General features: G+C 36.5%; 1 protein-coding gene and 1 long non-coding RNA gene across 5 annotated transcripts in view; both read left to right on the forward strand.

Moving 5' to 3' along the window:
• Positions 1–8,783: 8,783 nt before the first annotated feature.
• Positions 8,784–11,725, forward strand: LOC120586778 (uncharacterized). The gene is made up of 3 exons (XR_005648798.1): positions 8,784–8,897; positions 10,419–10,561; positions 11,063–11,725. It is a non-coding gene; the product is annotated as an uncharacterized LOC120586778 (long non-coding RNA).
• A 2,830-nt stretch (positions 11,726–14,555) lies between these two features.
• CLASP2 (cytoplasmic linker associated protein 2) overlaps positions 14,556–24,772 on the forward strand; it is a 149,749-nt gene continuing 139,532 nt past the window's right edge. For 3 of the 4 annotated variants that reach the window (XM_039843427.1, XM_039843429.1, XM_039843428.1), the window contains exon 1: positions 14,556–14,989. In XM_039843427.1, coding sequence (XP_039699361.1) covers positions 14,795–14,989 — 195 coding nt within the window. In that variant the 5' untranslated portion in view covers positions 14,556–14,794. The remainder of the gene's footprint in view (positions 14,990–24,772) is intronic. The other variant, XM_039843430.1, reaches the window with a different exon arrangement.

Raw genomic sequence — 24,772 nt, forward strand, 5'->3', positions numbered from 1 at the left:
AGTTCAAACGGGATCGTATCATTATTGCTTACAGCTTCGCCATCAGGAGCCCCAAGCATAACAGCTCCTCCTTTCCTAGGCCAAGGCTGCTCCGTGATATTCAAACACCCAGGTTGGGAAGTAGAATTGAATAGAAAACAAATAGGTAGTCCTATTGCTGATCCTGAAAAATTAAAATTATCATATACATATTGCTGTTCCATGGCTAATGGCAATGCTAAAAGTTTAGAGTTATTAGAAAAAACCTGGATCTGTGGCCCAGACCAAACAGTTGGATGTAGTACCAGAGGATCCGGGATGTAAGCCCAATGAACTGCGGCATAAGCTGTTGGATTAATCAGTATTCCCATCAGAAGAATAATCTCGATGGTCATTTTCGGCATGCCGCACTAGTCGTTCAGGCAACCAGCGTGCTCCGTCAGCTCCCTGCGGAAAAACACAAACATGCCCTCGCCCCCATATTAATACAGGATCTGGTACTGCGGGTTGGGCAACGCCTCCAATAGCTACAAGTGGAGCTGAATTTTCATCAGGTGAATAATATCTAGCGGCCTCCTCCTCATCATCATCAGTAACGAAAGGAGGGGGAGGCATTGGAGGGGCAGAAGGCACAACCCCAGCAGCCTCAGATTCGTCATACTTATGAACACTTTCTGTTTTAAGTACAGGAGACATTTGTTCTTTAATCTGATCTCTTTCATGCCTAGGTTCTAAAGAATCTCTAATCAAAGTCCAAAGCCCAAAAGTATCTGCCGGAACCTTAGTAGGTCCGTGGTCATCATAGTAATCCTGTAACTTTTTACCCACTCTTAACCATGTCTCTAAATCAATTTTCCCTTCCTCAGGAAACCAGGGACAAACTTCTTCTATAAATTGCAAAAACTTCATTAACTGTTGCTGAGCTACTTTAGCTCCTCTAACTCTAAGCATATTCTTAAGCATATGTACAAATAGCAGTCGACTATTTCCTTGGCCCATTATATTTTCTCTTACAGTTTCTATATTTACAAAAACTCCTGCGTACTCACCTTCACCGCCCATGGCTTCTTTGGCCAATCTCGAGTGCACTCGACTTGCGGTGGGTCCTTGCTTTTCCCCCCCGTTTTCAGGTCCCTGTTCGGGTGCCACTATATTAAAGCTGCCCAGATTTATGACTGCCTTGATATATTCCCCCAAATGGGTGTGAAATAGAGGCGGCAGCTCATGTTTTGGGGTTCAGATTGGAAACATTAATGAGAGGGTGGGATGGTAAAAAGTTCAGGGCACTGGGGAGCCCAGGCCCTTTCCAGAGGCTGCAGCTATTGCTAACCTCAAGCTAAGTGTTATCTTTCAGGAAAATGGGCTTAGTGTAGCAAGACCTTCTCATTTTCCAAGAGAAACTAGTAATCTGAATTTGTATGTGGGTTCTACTGAATTTTAAATATTGGAAACTAACTCGAACTGAAACATAATGACACTGTACAGGCCAAACTATACATATCTGTCTACATTTGGTCTGCAGGCATCAGTTTGTGACCTCTGGTTTCTTTCCTCAGCTAATTTATTGAAAACTCACTTTGGGCCAAGTCCCATGCTTGGCTCTAAGGATAAAAGAAAGAATTAGGCACATGCTGCCCTAGAATCACTCCCAGTGAAGTGGGAGTTATAACAAAATGTGCTGATGCACTGAGTGATTGTCCTTAATAGTTGATCCTGCTAAGACGCTACCTTAATTGACATCTACATTTTTATCTAATATTTCAGTGCTTGCGTCAACTGGCCCAACATAACAACATCTTTCCACAAGGGTTTACATGTAGTATGATTGAAGACAAAGACATCTGTGATTATTAGTAGGTTATCTTAAATACTATTACTTTGGGGGGGGGCGGAAATTGCTGAATTATTTACTGCACAGGTAGATGGAGTTCAAAGGAATCGGAAATCAGGGACCAAAGACCTGGTCAAAGGAGGAAGCAAGATATCGGATGATGTATTAGTTTCTGAAGGCTGCTATAACAAATTAACACAAACTTGGCTTAAAATAGAAATTTATTCTTTCACAGTTCTGGAGGCCAGAAGTCTGAATTCAAGGTGTCAGCAAGATTAGTTCCTTCTGGAGGCTCTGAGAGAGAATCCATTCCGTTCCTCTGTGCTAGCAACGGGTGGTTGCCAACAATCTGTGGCATTCTTTGGCTTATAGGCACATTACTCCAATCTCTGCTTCTGTCTTCACATGGCCTTCTTTCCTCTGTCTTCTTCCCATCTGTTCTCTTATAAAGACACTTGTCATTGAATTTAGGCTCCACCCTAATGCAGGAGATCTCAATTTGAGATCCTTAACTATATCTGCAAAGACCTTTTTTTCCAGATAATGTCACATTCACAGATTCTAAGGGTTAAGACACAGATATGAGTTTTGGGAGGCCACAACTGAACCCACTATAGATGTTCTAGTGCAGTAGTTCTCAGAATGAATCAAAATAATTATCAGAGACTAGGTTCAGAAGACATAATCCAGCTCTTATAAGGGTCATGGTTACCAGACTGAACCTCTTATTCCCAGGTTCAAATTTTGGGGGACTTGGGATGTAAAGTAAAGATAAGTCACTCTGGCAAATTTCAAGTTTTGTCCAAAGCAATAAAATGAGTGTGTACCCTCCCAGAGGGATTATGATGGAAACCAGCTTTTATAGCTCATAGATATGCAGAGGCTGGGAGCTGAGGGCAGATTTACTTGGATTTTGTCTTATTCTGGGTTTTACCAATGGCAAGGATTTAGGTGCAAGTAGTCGATTCAGGAAGTGGTTTGTGGAAGGGTGGTAAGAGTGTAGAAGTAAGATCTGGAAGGAAGGAAATACAAGAAAAGGAACATTAATGAGTAAGTTACTGCTGAGGACAACTGGGGCTCAGTCACTCTGCGGATTGTATAGAATACTTAAAATTATCTCACAGAGAGGCAAGGAAGATATGGTATTTGTCCACCATTCCTGAATCTCTTTGGTTGAAGGTTGCTCCTGAGGTCTTAACTCTACAGCACACTCTTGTTGCCTGGGAAAACCATCCAAGAGAGAAATGCAGGAACCGAATGTATAGAAGTATCTCTGAGAGAGAGAGCCGCTAAGAGTTTTGAATCTCCTTTCACTGGCTTATTAGTTATGTGACTTTTATTCTCTGTGCTTCAGTTTACTCATCTGTGGAAGCATGATGACAATAATCAAACTTTATAGGGTTTTAATGAGAATTAAATGACAAAAGGCACATATGTAAAATGCTTGGAAAATTCCCAGGATCAGATTTAATAATATGATTATCATGTTATTTCTACAATATTTGTTAAACTAATTTATTAAATTAACTATTACCTCTCATACTTTAGAAAGGTGATCATTTATTGGCATTAGTTGTTTTTTTTTTTTTAATAAAAAAGCAATCCTGCTTTTTTCTTAACAAATTGTCAGGTTCACTGTGTTTACAATTGTTAATTTCCTTTCATCATTCATAAATATTCAGTAGATGTGTGGTCTTTCATTAACTGAGTTGACTTCAGTTCTCTGGAAAACTCAGAATTTTCACTGCAACCACCATAAGAAAAACAACTAAAATGCCTTTCACTTCACCTCTCTCTGAATGCCACTGTAAAACATGATAAATGTATTCCAACCACAATATAGATTTCTAGTGATGTTCTGCATATATTTAACTGAAGTTTGCCTTGATAAACACAAGTTCTTGCATTTTTATTTTGTTTATTTTTGCCTAAGCATCAACCAAGGTAGAGTTAATATTATAACCTCAGAGATGGTTTGCTGTGCTTAGTATTTTTTTACATGGATCAGTCTCTTCCACAAATCCATCTATGAGTTCTGAATGATTCAGGGCTATAAAATAACTCTCTCCTTACTCGTTTACATTTTCATTCTCAAAATGATGCCTTAAACTGTATATCTTGAATATTACACTCAAATTAAACACTTTCTCCCAAAATGAACACAGTTTTGCAGCTAAGACTAAGGGATTTGGGGTCAGATTATCTGGATTCAAATTTTGGCTTTGCCGTTTATTAGCTGAGTGAACATGGACAAGTTACTTAATCTTCCTTTGCCTCCATAGCTCCATCTGTAAGATGAGGATATTAATAGTACCTACTTCATAAATTTGTTATGAGAACTAAATGAGCTAATACTTGTAAAGTGCTTAGAACAGTGCCTGCTTCTTAATAAATGCTGTCTAAGAGTTTGCTAAATAAAGAATTTTACATATGTTGACTGTTTAGTATTTAATATGTACTTTCCATTTGGTGTTTTGCATGGGTCAGGTGGAAACCAAAGCAGGAAATCATTTATCTTTATTGAGACTACCATTATTCCTTGTGTAGACAATTGCATTGAACTCCTAAGAGGTCTCATTTCTAACCTCCTCTCTTTCCACATCATCTCATCTATTGTTGTTAGTAACTCTGGTCATGTTGCTAAATTTTTCCAAAATGCTAATGGCTCCCCATTTCTATTATGAGACGTGCGTAGTTAGAAATGCCTTTCCTTACTACACAGGAAAATGAACATGTGCTGTGGGATATATAAACTAAAGCAACTAGGCACAGGTAAGAAATTCATGTCCATGAATTTCAGGCTCTTAACTTAAAATTTTATGTGAACTTTACAATCTAATCCATTACATGGCCATGATTATTTTAATTTAAGAAATGTTTTACCTTTCTTGCCATCAGGAAAGTTTTCGAAAGATTTTTTTTCTACCAGTTTCCTTGGTTAATTGATGGGAGCTACTATATCAAGAATCTCAATTGTGGGTAATTAGACTGTATAGTAGAGACTTGACAGCTCATATCAGTCAATTTCCTTGTGTTCCTAGTGTCACAATATTTCTAGAATCCAAGCAGTTAAATGTATGAATATAATTTTTTAACAGCTTTAGGAGCTATGTAAGATAATCATTAAGTAGAGATGCCCTGAATGCTGACAAAGAGGTAGAACAGTACCACGTTTTTAAGCTACTGTTGAGTAAATTTTAATACATTTGTCTTCATGCTTACTGGTTGTAGTGGTCAAGATTCTTATGGTTGCAAGCAATAGAAACTCAACTAAAACTGGCTGAAGCAAAGAAGGGAATTTATATCTTAATAAGTTTAAAGCCCAGGATTGCAGCTGGCTCCATTTTGGGCTTTCAGGGATCAGATGATCAGGGCCCTTGCTCTCCATTTCTAGTGTCTTTCCACATGGTAATCAAGATGGCAGTCATGGTAAACTGTACAAATTAAAAAGAGATCATTTTCCCTATTACCTATAGGAGAAAAGTGCAAGAGATGGACCAACCTTGTTCCAATCCATCACTGATTTAATCACTATGACCATGTTGGTAGGATGCAGTGAATGATCAGACCCTGATCAAGTGTCACAGCTATGGTCAGGGAAGAAAGGAGTGGTTTGGCTGTCAGCCTCTCACAACTTCACATCATGCACCCTTACAGTGACCAGTTTTTCCCGTTTTCCCAGGCCTATGGGGTTCTCTATATGCAGAACCTTAAGTGCTAAAACTGGGTCTGGGCAAACAAGGACTGTTGGTCTCCCTACCCGTATCAGCAAAAGGAAAAGAGGTCGTGATCCAAAGGTGAATAGGAAAAGGGGCTAGGCAGACCACATCTGCAGCTACCACAGTGCACCACAGAATCTAATCGCTTGTGGTTTATCGGCAGACTGAATTCATTTCTGATCATTCCAGCTCCCTTGTTATCTTAGGATACTTGTCAAGGGAATTTTTCAGTAAAAAAAGCTGATTGATAATTTCTAGTTTAGCACCAATCTTTTAAATCTGATGTAAATGAACCAAGAGACTCAAACGACACATAGTTCCACCATGAAATCTCTTCTAACTCAGACTTTATTTGCACTCTGACAGTCTTGTCATGTGCACTGAAAATATTAGTATTACTTTATAATTGTCATTTGAGAGTTTAGCTTTTAAAATGCAAATTAAGTAAACTTTTTGACCCACTTTATTAAGGAGGCAATATGAAGAATTCATATATTTAATCTAAATTTTACCTTTTGTCACAACATTTTTTTAATTTTTCTCCATGAAGAAAAATAACAGTTCAATTGCAAGTTAGAAAACTGATCAGCAGCTTCTCCTGGCTAAGCTAGCATATATCTGTGTAGTAATGTAATCTGTTCATTGTATATTTTACTCAAAAGAATAAATAATCAAACCACTGTTTTTATAAAGCAACATTTGCTTCTTTACTAGCCTTCTCAGATAATATAAAAACAGAATATTTGCATAATAGTGTTCTTGGAACAGGAGTCCTGATGTCGGTTACCACTTCTGGAGTTTTAGTTATCGTATATTTTGTTTCATATCTGCATATTCCCATACTTTTGTTTCCAGAAAATGCTTTGTGCTAAAATTCTTTACTGTTTGTTTGAAAATATTTTTACCAATTATTCTACAACACACATCTTCACAGAAATCACCATTACTAATATAATAAACAATATCCTGAACAGTAACAACCATGTATTCATCCAACTATAAGAAAAAGAACTGGATTACTTATAACTTTTTTAAAAATCATACTCAAATGTGTTTATTAACTGTGTCATTTTCATGAGAACACATTTTTCAGATTGGTAGCCTCTTTTTTTGACCTAAATAGATTTGGAAATATCTACCATTTAGTGTGTCACCAATTTTTTATACAAAAATAAACATTAGTTTTAAGATAATTAAAAAACCAATCTTGGACCTTTATGCAGTTTTTAATTGAGCTATGCATTTTATTGTAATACTCTAGCCAGGGATTCTGTCTTTATAATTGAAAAAACTGATCAGAATTTTTCTTAAAAGTTTGTAAATTTGCTTTTTAAATATTATTTCAAATATAATGGTTTTAGGCGATTATTACTCAGTTTTCTTAAAAATCAGGGGCCAACTTTTAGGCTTATTCACACATCCATTGTAATGGAAATTTGTATGAAAGTAAACATCTAATTATATCCTGTGTATTTTAGATGGACTTCAGCTTATTAAAGTGATTGGACTACATCACTGTCAAAATAATTGTAGGGAAAGGCGAGTAGTTCTGGCTGTCAATAACCCGAGTAATTTCAGGTTTTTCTGAATATCTTCTATTCTCACTGTTTCGAACTTACAATTTAAACTTATTCCTCTTAAGCATTGATTCCTGTTCCCATGTGAAAATAAAAATTTTTTAAAGTATTACAATTAAAGATAATGTGGTAGTCAGCCTCTGAAATGGTCCCCATACTTTGCCTCCAGTTTTTCATGCCCTAATGTAGTACCCTCCCACACTGATTAGGGCAGACTTGTTTATATAATAAGACCATTGTGGAAATGATAGTGTGCAACTTCTGAGATTAGGTCTGAAAGATACTGTGACTTTCTCCTTGGTCTTGGATTACTCACTTTGGAGAAAGTCTGTTACCATGTTATGACAACAATCGAGGAACCCTATGGAGAAATTCATGAGGCAAGGAACTAAGGAAAGGGCTCCTGCCAACAATGGTAGAAATGAGCCACCTTGGAAGTGAATCCTCAAACCCCATTCAGGCCTTCAGAGGACCACAGCTCTTGCTGACATCTTGAATTGCAATCCATGAAAGAACCAAAACAAAAACCATCCTGCTATGCTGCTCTCAAATTCCTGGCCCACCAAAATCTGTGAGATCATAAATATGTATTGTTGTTTTAAACCATTAAGATTGAGGTAATTAGTTACTCAGCAATAGGTAACTAATACAGAAAATCAGACAGAAACCAAAGTTTCAAAATACAAACTTTTCAGTACTTTTTTCTCAGATAACTCAATTGCTAAATGAAATGGAAAAGTGTTATTTGCAATGAAACATCTAGTCGCAGGCAACTGGGCAAGAATTGATTTTATGAGAGTTAATGGATAATTTATTGTCTTAAATTTTTTTTTAAAAAAAACAGTCTTTCATAAAGTAGAAACTATTTTTGAAAATACCAGCTGGGTGGATCCTTGCAGACTGGACAAGAAATCTCACCTTAATGCAGTGGCTCCCAGAGATATTTTCATGTCCTTTCTTACCACAACCTAACTCATCGTCAACATGTTTGGCAAGAAAACATCACTGGACTCCCCGATGACATCAAAACACCAAATTTTCCTATTGTTCATTGCACATAAAATTTTCTATTTTTCCAGACTTTCATGGAAAATAAGATATTAGCCACCATGAGAAAGTAGTATATTGTTTATTTTCCTTATAGAATGCATGTGACAAAACTTTTTTAGGGCTAAAAATTCTAACAAGAGCTTCCCATGTAGCTCCCAGGAACTAGCTAAACTGGCCTGGCCACAGTTGCTGAGCTCAGCCCCGCATTTCCTGCCTCTGAATCCAGATTCCTTCTTATTTCTGGGATTCCTTCTCCACTTTTTGCTGAGATCATGCCCATGCTCCACTCACCTCATTTGCTACTATGTCCAGAAGCTTCTCTTAAATCTGCCTTGTGAGAGTAATCTTTTCCACATTGGACCATAACCCCGATGAATTCCCACATTTAGCATTATAACATACATTTGAGAAGTTTGGCGTTAAATTATTCTCCCCAAGAATAATACAAGTTCTTTCTGGATTTGAATTATTCTTTATAGAGCTTAACTCAAATTCTTAAAAGTGGTAGGAGACCCTAAGCTATTTCCTAATTGAAGTGTTACATGAATAAGTACTTCTGCACTCTAGGGACATAGTGGGAAGTTAGAATTGAAGCCATTGGTGTCTATTTTATCTTCTAGCCCCTTTTCTCAACAAAGCATTCCACTCGTTTGGAACCTGCCTTTGATGTTGTTACACTGGAAATCAATGAGAAAATATTTACTCACAGAAATAATTTTACACCAAACATTGCTGGGACAGGTAGGTCTATTTTATCATTTATTAATTTCCAGAGCAATCTATGAAGCTTTGGCTGATCTTTTTAGCTGAACTTCCTTAATGCTTGTGTTTCATTTGTCTAGGGGTTAATCGTTTGCTACCTAATATTGTTTTTCAAATATATTTACTAAATTTATGGAGTCTTTTCACCTCCTAATATTTAATTTTATCTTTGTCAAAATAAGGGGAAAAAAATCTTTAGTAGTGGGTGATGGGATTTGATTTTACCCATTACTTACAAGCTAATACCTTAGCCTGTTGCTATTTTGTGGATGCTGACAGAAGTCCCAAGACTCTTGCATTAAAGACAAAAGATTTTCTTACTCATGGCACAGTAAGCAGCATGAGCTTCATGTTTGCATGGGTTCCCCTTTGCCTCCCAAATCTCATGGGGGTTGCATTACAGGAAAGAAAGAGTTGGGGAACCATTCATTTCATAGTAAGCAGTAAACAAATCTGTTCTTTGTCTTGTAGGGAGATATTCTTTCATCCCTGAAGGTTGCTTGCTGCAAATATAACCCTGAGAAGTAGCCCAGGAGGACAGTGGTCAGGGCCTTACATACTTGACATATCCAGCAAGACATATGCCAGACTCATGGAGGACTCTCTCTCCCAACAATCACTATTAATTCCCTTTATTTAGACTGAAACACTGAAGTTTAGAGAAGTTAAAAATAACTTTAAGTTTACACAGCTAGCAAAATCAGAATGTGAGTTTTCTAATTCTAATTCTAGATTGATGCTATTTTCAATAGACCTTTATTGTCTAATATGTAAAATATTTTATTAATTTTTTATTTTGAGTACAGGTTTAAATGATAATATTTTAATATTAATAAAATATAATTATACATAATAAATAAAATTATTAAATATAACATTTAATGGAAATTTACTACATATAATTTTAGTAAATAGTATTTTTAATTAAGTAAAATATTATGAAATATAATTTATATATTACTAAATATAACTTTGTTTATTCTTTCTTTTTGAAAACTTAAATTACATATATTTTATACTCATATATATATTATATTTCCATTGGATAGCACTGCACTAGATCATTATTCTTTTATTTATTATTTTCTTTTTAACCCTTTGTTCTTAGCTTTTTTCCTATTTTTCATTAGTTATAGCATACATACAATAAATGCACCATGTACCAGTCTTATATGCACACTTTATTGAATATTTACCTATGCATATACTGCTATAATCACAACTCAGATAAAAATATAGAACACTTCCATCACCATAAAAAGTTCTGGAAGGCCCTTTCCTAGTCAATAATCATTGACTCCTATTTGTTGTGATAATAGGAGTCTCTTCTAACTTTTGACTTCTATCATCATCAGTAAGTTTTCACTGTATTAGAATTTCATATCGACAGAATCACAGCGTACACACTCTCTTGTGTCTGGTGCCTTGGTCAACTTGCTTTTTTCAAAATTCATCCTTATTGTCGAGAGTATCAGTAGTTTGTTTCTTATTGCTTTGCAGAATTCCATTGTATGGCTATATCTGTTTTCCAGTTGGTGGACATTTGGTATGTTTCCAGTTTGAGATATTTTGAGTGAAGGTGGTCTGAACATTCATGTACATAGCCTTCTTAAGCTTTGAGGAAGGACTGTGATCTGTCTTTGGTAAGCCATTCAATACCCCACTCCCACTCTAGCACCTAATCCAATGCCCTTCTTAATAGATATTTGTTGAAGAATGGTTTCAAACTATCAATGTGGTGATTTGTCTCTTAGTCTGTATAGAAAATACAGTCCAGTGTCAGAACGAAGTCTACTCAAAGTTCCACTATTATCACAAATAATGAATAAATAAGTCAGAAAGTCAGTCTCCTGTATTTAGATGATCTATTTCAGTCTTGTTGCCATTTAAAAATAGACTTGTGCTCTCAGATACATTTTAGTGACTGACTATGAAAGAATGTAGATGTTTCTACACTACTTTTTTCCCTAATGTTCCTACCCATTTCTTCATCTCCTTATTTTCTTTTTAAACATAATTCAGATGAAAGAAGGTTCTAAGTGAACATATTATATAGATAGTCAAAGAAAGACTGTGTTATACAAGGAGTGTTATTATTTTGGTAGTTAATTCTAAAGTTTTGTTTTCATTTTCTTTCCTTTAAGATTATTTGGGAGACCACAGAAGCCAGATGTCCTGGGTTTAAGTCATGGATCTGAAATCATGAGAGAGGCTGGAGACTTAATCTTTGAGTCTCAGCTTTCTCTAAAATGGAAATATATTACCTTCTATACAGGATTAAAAGACCCAACATATGTAAAGCTGAGTTCTTTAGGCAACAGCCTTTGTAAAGCCCAGCTATCGGTGTCTTCTTCTGGAATGAGCTGCAATTGTGTTTCCTGTTCTTTGTTTCTGATAATTTGGACATCGTCAAGAATTTGTCTGCCAAATTTCCCAAACTATGTACTCAGGCACCCCAGGGGGCTGCAGCAAACTCACCAAGAGCACGTCAAGATATTTAAATTTTTAAAGGGAAACAGTGATACTTGGCATCTGTTAGACATGGAATGAACTACTGGCTCCAAGGAATTCACATTTTCAACATTAAATTGTGATACATTACTTTCACTGACGTTATATTTTTGCAAAGCTGTTTTTCTGTGGTTGCAGTGATAAAAAGCAAGTGCTACATGAGAATCAATGTACAAGATGAAGATGGCAGTATCCAGTCTGATGCCAAGATTTGAGAAATTACACAGTGACCAACAGATGCAGACATCTCATGAGTAAATGTGGTTATTTAAGAATAAAATATATATATTTTTCAATTTATGTGTATTATTTTTTTCATGTGCCTAGTATGATTTTAGGACATGGATATTCATTAAGTGTTTGAATCCTGCTATTCAGTGGGTGGTTGTTGGGTTTGTTTGTTTGTTTGTTTGTTTATTTTGACTGAGATAATAAGAGTGCTGTTAACTATAAAGTTTGAGAACTTTCTGTTCTAAGATTGTTTAACCTAGGACAGACAACAGTGATATAGAGTAATATGTAGTTTTTGTAGCAGCCTCTCATCCAGGCTTCCAAAAACCCTCACCTTATCCTACCACAGAATCCTGGAAATGCTGATTTTCTTGTCTCTATTTGAGTTTCTTGTAGGTGGAGACCAGATATAATAACCTTGTAGCGATGGAACCTGGCACAGTGTCTAGCACATAACAAATGCTCAGAAGATGTTCGTTGATGAATTAATGAAACACATAGAGTGTACATATAAGTAATAGTATCCAGTGTTTACTAAGCATTTCGTAGGTACTTCCAAGGTTACTCAAATGCCATCATATAATTTTATAACTTGAAGACTGTTTAATGTTATCTTTGAGTTACGTAAGTTCAGAAAGCTGAATGGTGACAGCGCAAGGCTAAGAGCAGCCGTCACTTTTGGTGATAGAGACAAATAGGGCTGAATCTAGAATCCAGGGCTCCTACATTTTATATTTTCTACACTACATACCATACCTGGTCACCAGCAATTACAGTATAAACTTCTTATAGACGTTTAAGGACCCTCTTTTTATATTCTTCTGAAACCTTTTACAAACATAACCTTTAGACATCCAAGAAATAGTAAGCGCAGTTTACTTGCTTACTATTTGATCAATTAAAGATGAAAGAAACTTTACTGTACAAATCATTGTGAAACACAGAAATATAGAAAAAAAAGAAATAAACACAGAAAAGAGTTAGGTTTCTTTGTATTTGGAGAGTATATTATTATTGTTACTATTATTTGTTATTGTGAATATTTCATGTGTCAATTTTTATTGAATTAATTCATTTGTTCAACTTAAATTGATTGAGCTCCTGTAGTTTGCCAAGCACCATCTGAGCGATCACAGAAATGATCCTGGAGCTTTCTGTGTAGTAGGCGAGACATATTATTCAGATAATTATTAAACTGTGATTGGAAAGATTGGCAGGAAGATAAATATAGTGTGCATTTAGAATGTATTAGAGACCACTTTATACCCACTAAAATGGCTAAAACTAATACCCTGGACTATGCTAAATACTATGAGGATATGGAGCAATTGGAACTCTTAAGCACTGCTGGTGGGAGTGTAATATGATCAAGCCACTTTGGAAAAACAGTTTGGCAATGTCTTCTAACATTAAACATACATCTATCATAACACCTAGTAATTCCAGTTGAAGGATCCAAAAGTTTTGCCTTTTAGGATATTGATTTTTAAGCTGGTTATTAAGAAAAGGTTGATAAAGAAAAGAAACTCCGCCCTTTCCTGCTAAAGAGAGTTGGAAAAACTTGCTCCAGGAAAGAAATTTAACATACTCATCTTAGCCTAATTCGAGCCAAGTATGGTAGGTAGATGGGAGGGTGTCAAGCACGGTTCTCTTGACTGGACAACCCTGCCCTCCTCATTGTTTCTGGGTCACCCAGCAAAATTCTACCTGCGATTTTGTGTTCTGCTCTTCCTCAATTACCTGCAAATCAGTCATTCTCACTTTTGGAATCTAAGAGTCATTCCTCTCCCCCTTCTCTTTGTACAGTATAACATATATAGCCAATTTTACCTCACTGCCTTTGGAATTTTTCATGCTAATGTGAATTCCGTGTATATGTATTAAAATTTGATTTTTCTTCTGTTAATCTGTTTTTCTGTTAATGCGAAAATTAGCCCAGCTAGAGGAATTTAGGTGAGAGAGAAAGTGTCATTTTTACTTTAGCCCCCACACAGTCCTTGGTATTTACCCAAAGAATGAAAAACAATTGTCCACACGATGACTTGTACACTAACGGTATAGCAGCTTTATTCACAGTTATAAAAAACCGGAAACAACGTAAATGTCTGTAAACAGGTATATAGGTCAAAAATTGTGGTGCTTCCATACAAGGGAATACTACTCAGCAATGAAAAGAAACTACTAACACCCCAACAGCACGGGAAGAATTTCAAAACATTGTAAGCGAGAGAAAAGCCCAGCTCAAAAAGATGTATGAAGTTATGTGAAGTGAAAGAATAGGGGAAAGTTATGGTAAAAATGATAGAAATCAGATTAGAATTGTTTGGGGTAGGCGGTGGTTATTGACTGGGAAGTTCCTGGAACTTCCTGGAGTGATGGACACACTCTCGTTGCTACATTCTCGTTGGGGTAATGGGTATAACTCATGGACTGTACCCTTAAAATCTGTGCATTTCACTTAATGTAAATTAAACCTGTTAAAAAAAAAAGAAAAAGCATTACATGGTGACTCAACAGTGGTGGTGCTGGCTGGAAACCCGGGTCATGAAGTTTTTCTGAGAAGTGTAGTCTACGAGGTTTACAAACGAAAAACGGGAGCGGGGCTGGGAAAGGGGAGTCCAAGAACCAGAAATTTTCCCAAGTATTGATTTTAAGGTGAAGAAAACTTGGGAAGCGTTCTATTTTATAGAGAGAGGTCAAGGTGCTGCGATAGCGCAGAACTTTCGGCCTCCAGGGTTTGCCCACGCAGTTCTGCCCCTATGCTCCCTGGGGGGGAGGGAGGTGTCCCAAAAACCTTAGTTGTTCCATTAGCCGCCGCCGCCGCCGCCGCCGCCGCCGCCGCGCAGCTACAGTCTGACGGGCGGGCGCTCGCCAGCGTCGCGCTGACGTCACGCGCGTGCTGACGTCGCCGGCGGCCGCGGCCTCTGAAGCGGGCTTGGTGGCGGGGGGCGCCGAGTTTGACTAGTTTGGGGGCCGCTCGCCGCCTGGCGCTAATCCCGCCGCCCGCCGCGCCCCGCAAGCCGCGCCTCGACTGGCCCCAGCGCGTCCCGCCCTTTCCCGCGGGCACCCGCACTGGCGGCTGGGCGGCACTCGGCGAAAGTTGGCCCCTCACGGGCGGGCGGGTGGCCGCGGCCATGGAGCCCCGCAGCATGGAGTACTTCGGCGCCCAGGTGCAGCAGAAGGACGTCGGCGGCCGCCTGCAGGTCGGCCAGGAGCTGTTGCTCTACCTCGGCGCCCCCGGCGCCATCCCGGATCTGGAAGAGGACCTAGGCAGCCTCCGCAAGACGATCGACGCGCTCACCGGCTGGGTGGGCTCGAGCAACTACCGGGTAAGCGGCGGCGGCGGCGCGGCGGGGCTGGACACGCCCTCCCCGGCCAGCCCTTTAATCCCGGACGTGCGAGTCTGGCCAGGCTAGCCCCGGGGTGCGCTTGATTCTTCCGAACCACCCCGGAAAGGGAAACCCATGGACACGAGGGTCCACATATGCACCGCCGTACCTTTCCTTTCCCACCACCACCAAGTTTTTCCACAATTGTGAACAGTGACAAATTAAGGATTCTCTGACACGGTGCTGCGTTATTGTCATTAGGACACAATGTTTAGTCACTTATTTAAGAAATCAATGATAATTTACGTACATAAAGGGCTCGAAGACTTGACATTTGTACGTCCATATGTAAGCTACCTAGACTAACGCATAGAACATTAGGATACATTTTTTAAGTTAAAAAAAGATGTCAAGTTAATTCCTCTTAACAAGTGACTTTTATCCTTACTCTCCTCTTTTGTTTTTCTTTTATAATCTTTGCGTCTGGAAGGTTGTGCTTTTCATCTCTAAGGCATTTTTAGAGCTTAATTCGGTGCCCGATTAAGTTTACCGTTAAATCTGATGAAAAGATGCTGATCCCAGGGCATTATTTATTTCCTTTTTATTGTCGACAGAAAGCAGTTGAATGTACTGTCATTTTGTTTTGCCGCAGTTGAGGACCGACTCGGATTTGAAATTGTGTCCTAGCAAGTTAGCTGATGCAGAGAAAGAGAAGGTTGAGGGACAAGAAAGAATGTGTTTCTGATGAGCCAGTAGTAGGCAGGTTGAGAAACCAAGTAAGTATTCTGTAACTAGCCTGTTTGAAGTTTTTAGCAGTTACTTTTCTTTCTAGTCTTCTGGTGGCAGTGTTGCTTTAAAATGCTGGCCCAAACCTATAGATGAAGTGAAGTGATTTTTCTTAGTAATATATCTTATAACCCAGCGAATAGGCTGTACTCTGAAAACTGTTTTCACAGAGAAGAAAGGCAAACTCTGAAATTATTATGAAGATTTAATAGTGAACATTATGTGAGTTTTGGAAAGGATTGATTTTTACAAGGGTAATAGTTTGAAAATTACTATCTTGATGCTTGGTCCATTAAATACTATCTCTTTATTATTATTTTTTTAAACTGTTAAAAGTTGATGTTAATAATATATCATTACTGTTTGGGGGGATTATTATTTCTTTGGAAGAAACAAGCTAAATTTACTTACACTGTAAGAAGGGCATGTAAACACTCAAGATAGTCGATTTTATGTTACAGCTCAGGCTGTTATAGAAAATCAGCTCTTTGGTAATGCTTACTCTCCTTCCAAAGTGAAGGTTGACATGTCACCTTCTTCTGTGCTGGTTTGGTGAGTTGGCTTTGGACCATTTCACTCTTCAGATGTACCATCAGTAAATGGCAGTTGAGTCATCTCTTGAAACACTCTTGGCTTTTATGATACCACAGTATCCCAATTTTTCTTTTATGTCTCTACGCACTACATCACTCAAGTGCTGTGTTTTTCCTTTGACTGGTCCTTAACAGAATTCATCAGAGATCTGACTCAGTTCTCATCCCTTTACTACACATTCTCCCTATGTTCCTCATTAGATACTATGGCTTGAGACAATTTCAGCAATCAGAAGAAAACTGACACAGTCTCCTACAACCGTATCTACACACTTTTTTGTAGCTGTGTCTGTATAGTCTACCTTCTTCTCTATTACAATGACTCGTCTGTCTTTTCTGCTTACACCAGTCTCTCTGCATGCTTACAATATCCCATGCCCTCTTACCTACGCAAAGACATTCATCAGTTCTGCTGTCTCCTTCCTGAATCACTAGTTCTCTCCTTTCTACTGAATGCTTCATAGAAGGTTTTCTGACATTGTTAGAGGACATTCTAATTGTTTTGTGTGTGTGTGTGTGTGTGTGTGTGTGTGTGTGTGTGTGTGTTTATAACCCTAGTTTCCAAACTAGGTCATCATTTTTTACCCAAGATACAATAAAACACTTAACAGCTTAAAAAAGTATATTCAGATTTTTTGAATATACAGATTGTACTTAAATTTCAAATTACACTGAACAAAATATAATTTTTCTTTAAATTTGATAGTACTTCAGAATTTGAGTGTCTTAACCATCATTCAGTGAATTTGAGTGACTATACTATATGCTGGGTATTGTTCTAGATATTGACAATCCAGCTCTGGACAAGACTAGCAAAGCTCATTCATTCAGCCTCATTCATATATTTATTGAGGACCGACCATGTGCAGGCATGTACTCTCCTAGACACTTTGGATACAATAGAGAAAAATGACAAATCCTTTCCTTTGTGGATTTAGATTCTAGTGGGGGAGAACAATAAAGAAGTTAACTAAAATCAGTATATTAGATGGTGGTACTTATTTTGGAGAAAAGCAGTGAAGGGGAATGCAGAGTGTTGGGCAGGATACAGATGTTTGAATTTTAAATAGTTGGTTACTGAAGACCACTGAGAGGATGATTTAAAGGAGACCGAGTGAGATTCCTGCTGTCATGGAGATCCTGTTAAAGGAAGGTGAACAGGTATACAAATTAGGTAATTTCAGATAACAAGTGCTTCTGAATCAACTGATGTGAAAGAATGAGAGTAAGATGAGACTGTTTTGTATAGTTAGGGAAGTGAGGTGAAATTTGAATATAGACATGAAAGAAATATAGGAGTGAAGAATGATTCAGGCAGAGGAAACTGCAAATGCAGAGGCCTTAGTTCTGTTGAACATAAAGAAGGCCAGCATGGCTAGAGCTTACAAGTGAATAAGATGGAGAGGCAGGTAGAAAGAGCCTTATAGGATTTTACTCTAAATCAGTGGAAAGTTTTGCGTAGAGGGGTGGCTGCTTTGTGGAGAGTAGACTGTAAAGGAGCAACAGAAAAGAAGCAGGGAGATGATAGTGGCTAAAGCTAGTTTGGTCACAGTGGCAGTGCTGAGCAGTGGAAGATTTGGGATGTGATTTGGAAGTAGAGCCAACAAGATCTCTTGTTGGATTAAATGTGAGGGTAAGAGAGAATTAGGGATAATTGCTTTGCTCGAGCACCAGTAGAGGGTGCTATTTACTGAAATGGGAAAGACTGAGAGAAACAAATTGGGTGAATTTAGTAAAGTAAAATGTTTGGTTTGACTGTGTTAGGCTTGAGAAGGTTGTTTAATATCCAGGTTGAGATTTAAATATGCAGTTGAGGTCTTGAGCTCAGTGAAGTCATAATTGGATATTAAAAATATGGAAATAGGTATATATAAAATATATATGCTCTGGCATTTGATGTTTGCAAAGGACAGTCCTGTGATTTCAGGAGTCTCCAAATTTTAAAATGATATTATGGCAATAAAATATTCTCATAAAACGCAGTTAAATATGATAACCATCATTTAAAGAGTCCTTACTATCAGGCACTGTTCAAAGTGCTTTATTTGTATTATCTCATTTTATTCTTTAAGATGGCTTTAAAAAGTCAGTACTATTATTTTCCTCATTTTGTAGAAAAGATGTAAGTATTTTGCCTTCAGTCTTAGACCTGGTAAATTGGTGGAGGAGCACTTGACCTAGGGAGATTAGGATTTTCTTACTCCTTTCCTTTTATGTACTTTTGTAAACCTTTTCAGTATCCTATAATTTGTCAGCTTTACTTTCACTTTTTTATATTGTCTATCTGCAACCGTGACTGTAAGCTATAACTCTAAAAATGGATAAAACAATAAGTAGCATTTATATTATAACCTTCTAGTGCTGGGCTAAGTAATATGGTAGGATTTCAAGTTTTTTCTTAGAATCCAAAATCATAGCCCCCTTTCCCTTTTGAAGGATGATACCTTCCACTGTCAGCATCACCATGATTGTATTTCTTAGAAATCATCAACTTCTGAAAATATATCACTTTTTAATTTGCTTAAAAAAAGAATGTTTCAGATGTATCTATTTATATATGGATCATGCCTATTCCTTTTACCTGCCATGTCAGAGGAATGTCCAGGTCGCTTAAAATTTTTTACTATTACTATTGTCCTTTTGCATTGTCAGTTTGTATATGTGCATGAGTTTGTCTAGGGCAGTTATTCTGAACTCTGCCAGTCACTGCCCTCTTTTAACGCCCCCTTTTACAATCATGAAATAAATTTTGTAGATAATACCCACTACACATAATTTTTAAAAATTCTAATAATGTTCTAACTATACTATAAAGGAAATTTACACATAATTTAATGAGATAAAATATATTTCAATATGAAAATGTGCCAGCTTGACTACCCAAGAACACATGATATTCAGGTGGCTGTACTAATACATATTATTGCTGTAAATGCTACCCACTGCCAGTTCAGACCACTATAGATGTGTGGTTGCTGGTAATTCACACTTCGCAAGTGGCATTGCTGTTGATGATTGTGATATTCTAGAACTCTAAATTCTGAACCTTATTTCTTTGCATATGCCACCTTAAAGAGTTTGACCATTCAGTGTGACATCCAATCTATTTAACTTTTAACTCTCATACTCCCCCCCTTGTTTGAGCTTAAATATCCTGGTCAATCAATCACACCCTTATATTCATTCTTAATTCTCTTCTCCCTCCTCATTCTTGCTTTATGGTCCTCTTTTGATAAAAAGCAGTCTTGATTAATCCAACTCACCGACCCCATACCTGCACTAGTGCAACTCTAGATGAATGGAGAAAAACACAAAACCTCTAATTGGTTTCATTTTAGATTCCTGATGTTCAGGTGAGCCCTTAATGTTGCCTGGCAGTCGTATTAGATTTTCTTAGTTTATTCATTCTTTCACTCAGACAACTGTTTTACATCTGTTCCTCTCCCCTCAGACCTACAATCATCAGTGTTAACCAAAGGCCTTGCTTCCTACTTACTGAGAAAATTGAAGGAATTGGAATTCCTTAAGATTCCCATTAATATATGTATCCAGCTTCCAGCATTTATACCCATAGCAGGTTCTCCATGTTTGAATCAGTAAAGGAAAGCATACTTGTCCCTTGATTTACCTGCTGACTGCATTTCTATAAAATTTGTATAATAAAACCGTGAAAAAAAAGGTTATGTTCTAGGCTTTGATAACTTCTTCAAACAGGGTTTTTCATTTACTCGAATGGCTGATAGCAGGACTGCCAAGTATGGCCATGTACCTTTTGGCTGCACAACTCCAGGGAATAATATTTTGTGTTATACTTCGCAGCCCAACCCCGCCTGCCAGTTGAGAATAATTGTTCTTGTGTGTTTAAGTCTAGAAGTGGAAATTTTGCTTTGTACTTTCCATCTTGCTTCTCCACTCTACCTAAAATTAATCAGTATCTTTAATTTTAAGTCATTTGTTTCTCTCCTTTTTTAAGGGAAATAGTTTTATTATTTATATATTTATATAAAAATAACCCAATATTTCTCTTCAGGTTTTTAAAATTTGTAAGTCATCAGGTTTTGCTCATTTGATCTGTGCATACATGTCCACTTGGCAATTATTCTATCTCATTCTTTAACTCATTTTCTTAGATGCTGAGTAAATTTATGGAAAAAAAAATGTCCCGTAAACCTACAGAATTTCCTGAGAGAAGGAGCATGCAAGATAGGAGTATGCTTGTTATTAACAATACATGCCCTTTTTTCTGTTCCACATATGGTAGAAAAACATCCCTGATTATGAATTAAGCTTATGTTCTTCCTTGATTTCAAGAACTCTTGTTGGCAGGTTTTCTCACTTTTACATGGAAAGGTCTTAGGTGTGATTCTAAAATTGAGAGTGGTCATTACTATCTTATGCAATTACTTAGCTTCATTTTTGGTTCACAGCATTTCTGATTTAAACTATTTGGAAGACTAAACATTATATTGGATTGAAACTGAAGCCAGTTGACATCAGATTCCTCAAATATGTTCAACCATTTGTGATTCAGAAGTGTAAAGGGATTGAGAGAAAGAGAAAGTGGGAAAATGTTCTGAGACTACTTGGGGTTAATAATGTTTCATAAATTTTTAAGAATTTCAGTTATATGACTTGAAAACACCCTAAATTTTAAGCCTAAATTTTGCTTTTTAGAGTCTATTTTCTTTACCTGTTAAAAGTATGTTATTTTTGCTTTTATATTTGAAATGTTTTATTTTTTAAATTTTATTTATATGATGTATATTTTATATATTTATAGTTTGACTTTTATATTTTACATATACCTGTTAGAAAAATTTTTTTTTCTTTTTTTTTTTCTTTTTTGCTTTTATATTTTAAAGGACCTGAACAGAGACGTTTGAGTTCCTGAAAAAGTGATGAGGAGCAAATTAGAATATTGCTCTAGCTGTTTTCTTCTTTTTTTGTGGGTTTTAATACTCTACTGAAAGGACCCTTAGCCAAGATGCAGACTGAGTTGAAAGATGTCCAAATGGAAATTCAGGAAAGTTTTTTGTAGCTTTATGGAAATCTTGGTATTTGACATGTCAAATTCACCCACCATATTCTTTAGGGATGCTTTAGTTATTAGTGGGTCTTTATTAACACATGTGAATTTTAGAATCATCTGGTCAAGTCGCACCCCCACATTGGGACTTTTTACTGGAATTACATTGAATATCATCTTTTTGGAGGGGAAACTTTTTATCTTTATAATATTGACCTTTTTTAACCTATGAAAATTACATAGGTCTTCTTTAATGTCTTTTATTAATAGGTCTTATGCACATTTTGGTAGATTTACAACCAGGTAATTTATAGTGTTTGAGGATATTGTAAATGCTGTTTGTCCTTTTTAAAATTGAGTTTTCTGACATATAGAAATAACATGGCATTTTATATATTGATTTTTATGGCCTACTTATTATACAATTTAAAATATTTTTCCTGCAATCTGTGGATTCTTTTAGGTTTTCTGTACATGTAATATCATCAGGCATTAATGACAGTCCTGCTGCTGCTTATCAGTCTTTTAATTTTGTTTGGTTTTGGTGCATTAGCTTAGGAACCCTAGGATGAGATTGAATAAGAGTATGGGCATCCTCGAATTGTTCCTAGGTTTTAAGAGTATGTTGTAGCATTTCACCTTTAAGAATCATGCTTACTATAATTTTTTTTAAAAACTTTATTATGTAGAATTTTGAACATGTATAAATGGAGGTAGAGTAAAAAAATTCACCCTCAACACTCATCAGCCTGTGACAATCCTGCACCACCCTTTGTCACATATCACAGATATATTGTTTCATCTGTAAGTCTTTCTACTTCGTGTCTCAAAGATAAGTGCTCTTTTAAAAAATTATTAACATAACCTCAATACCATTACCATGTAAGTAAATAATTCCTTGATATCAAATATCCTGGGTTCAAGTTTCCAGTTTTTAAAAATGTCATATTAATTTTTATATCAGTTATTTTCAGAAAAATCAGGATCCATATAAGGTTCACACATTGTGATTTGTTAATATATTAGTTCCCTATTGTTACTGCGACAAATTATCACACACCTAGTAGCTTAAAACAACATACATTTATTTTCTTACGGTTGTGGAGATCAAAAGTCCGAAATGGGTTTTACTGGGATAAAATCAAGGTTTTGGCAGGATCACATTCCTTCTAGGAGCTTTAGAAGAGAATTTTCCAGCTTCTAGAAACTGCCTGCATTCCTTGGTTTGTAGACTCCTCTTCCATTGTCAAAGCCAGCAGTACGGCATTTTCAAATTTTTCTCTCTGACTTCTGTTTCCATCACCACATTTGATTCTCTCTCAAGCCTTCTCTGATAAGCGTTCCTGTGACAATATTGGGCCCAGGATAATCCAGAGTAATTTCCCCATTTTAAGATCTTTAACTTAACCGCATCTTTAAAGTTCTTTTTGCCATTTGAGGTAACATATTCACAAGTCCTGGAGGTTAGGATGTGAACACCTTTGAGAAGCCATTATTCTGCCTACCTCAGTTAACATGTTTATTAAGTCTCAGAGTCTATTTCTCCCTCAGTATCTCTTTTTAAAACTACTTGAATTTTATTTGTGGTAGTTTCCCACAATCAGGATTTTACTGATTTCATTCCTGTGATATTCTTTATTCCTTCTGTATTTCCTATAAATCAGTAGTTGGATCTAAACCTTGATCAGAGTCAGTCTTTTTTTTTTTTTTTTGGCAAGACTAATAATAGTGCTCTTCTTCATGAGGCATCAGGAAGGCACATAGGTCTGATACATGATGTTAGTAGCCATTAATGTTCAATGGTTAGGTCTCTTAATTCATTAGAGTTCGCAAAATAATGCTCTAATTTTGTCATTCCTTCATTTATTAGCTGGAATAGTTTTATGAAGAGAAGCTTCCCCCATTTACTACTATTTGGTTGCTCAGTGGTATAAATTATATGGAAAGGCAGGTGTAGTTCATATGATTCCTTTAATTTACTAATTGTTAATGAGTTGGTCTTTTAGCATCCTCTAATGTTGACCAAGTAATTTTTGTTTTTGTTATCATTATGAACTCTTATATTTAAACATATCTAATGCACTTCAAGACAATGCAGTTATTCTTATTGATATTCAGACTGTCCTATCTTGACATGACCCTAGTAATCTTTGATAGCATCTTTGCTATTTGGTATCACAGAATATCGTATTTCCTGCTCCTGCCACTTCTCCAAGAAGCTTTGGTTTCTTCTAGTGGGAAATGGTCTGTGGAAATACAATGTGTATGCTAGTGGAAGGAACTCATTGTTATGGTTTGATCATTGTTTCTAGATTTTTTTTTCAATGGATAGGGTTAGGTTTTATTTTAACTTTAAAGAAAAACACATTGTAACTTCGTATTGATATTCTAATTCAGATTCAGAACTATAGTTTTTACTACTACTGTATGTTTCTTAGCTATATCTCCTCTCAACAAGATTTCTGAAAACATTGAAGTTTCTTATTTGCAGTTTTGTTTTTGTTCTTAGGGTGTATCCCACTAGGGAGATATAGTCAAATTACTGTAATATTTTAAAGTCACTCAGAATAGTCTTTGTGTTGATGCTGCTGATTGGGCATACATTTAGGTTCACTTATTTTCAATGAAACTAGTTCCTGCTACAAAGAAGGTATATTCAAAATAGTTTAGTTTCTTTTCCTGTTCCTTGCAGCCTATTCCCAACCATATAGCTTCTGTATAACAAAAAAATTGATTAAAATTTTTTCATTGTTATTTTACATTTATAACTATAGCTCTTTGTAGTCCCTTTTTTGTATATACATTTCCCCAGCTTGCTTTTTTTCACTTAATATATCTGGGAGGCCATTGCATAGCAGAATTAGGATAGTCCTCATTTTTATTTTTAAAGTGTCATAGTGTCCTGTAGGGTGGACATACCATGATTTATTGAATCTGTCCCATATTGGTTAATGTTTGAATAGTTTTCAGTCTCTTGCCATGAATAATCTTTGCATGTTTTTTTTCATAGTTTTGCCAATATATCCTAGGGATAGACTCCTAAGTGATATCTTACTAAATGTACATGTTTTTCCTGCTGATTTGAGACATTGCTTTTATCATCTGTTAAATTTTATGTGTGAGTCTATTTGTGGATTTTCAATTATGTTTTTCTAACAACTCATTGATATAATTCGCATACTATACAATTCACTCATTTGAAGTGTATACTTCATTGATTTGGCTTTGGGAATGAGACATTATTGGAGATCCAGTCTCAGCTGGAGACCTTGAATCATCTGAGCCCAGGATGGTTTTGGGTTCCTCCCCTGAGGTAGAGAGCTTGTTCGTTTGTTTGTTTGTTTGTTTTACTCAGTAGCTTTGAGTTTTTATCTGGGG

Source organism: Pteropus medius, unplaced genomic scaffold, assembly GCF_902729225.1.
Source record: "Pteropus medius unplaced genomic scaffold, Ma_sr-lr_union100, whole genome shotgun sequence".
NCBI lineage: Eukaryota > Metazoa > Chordata > Mammalia > Chiroptera > Pteropodidae > Pteropus > Pteropus medius.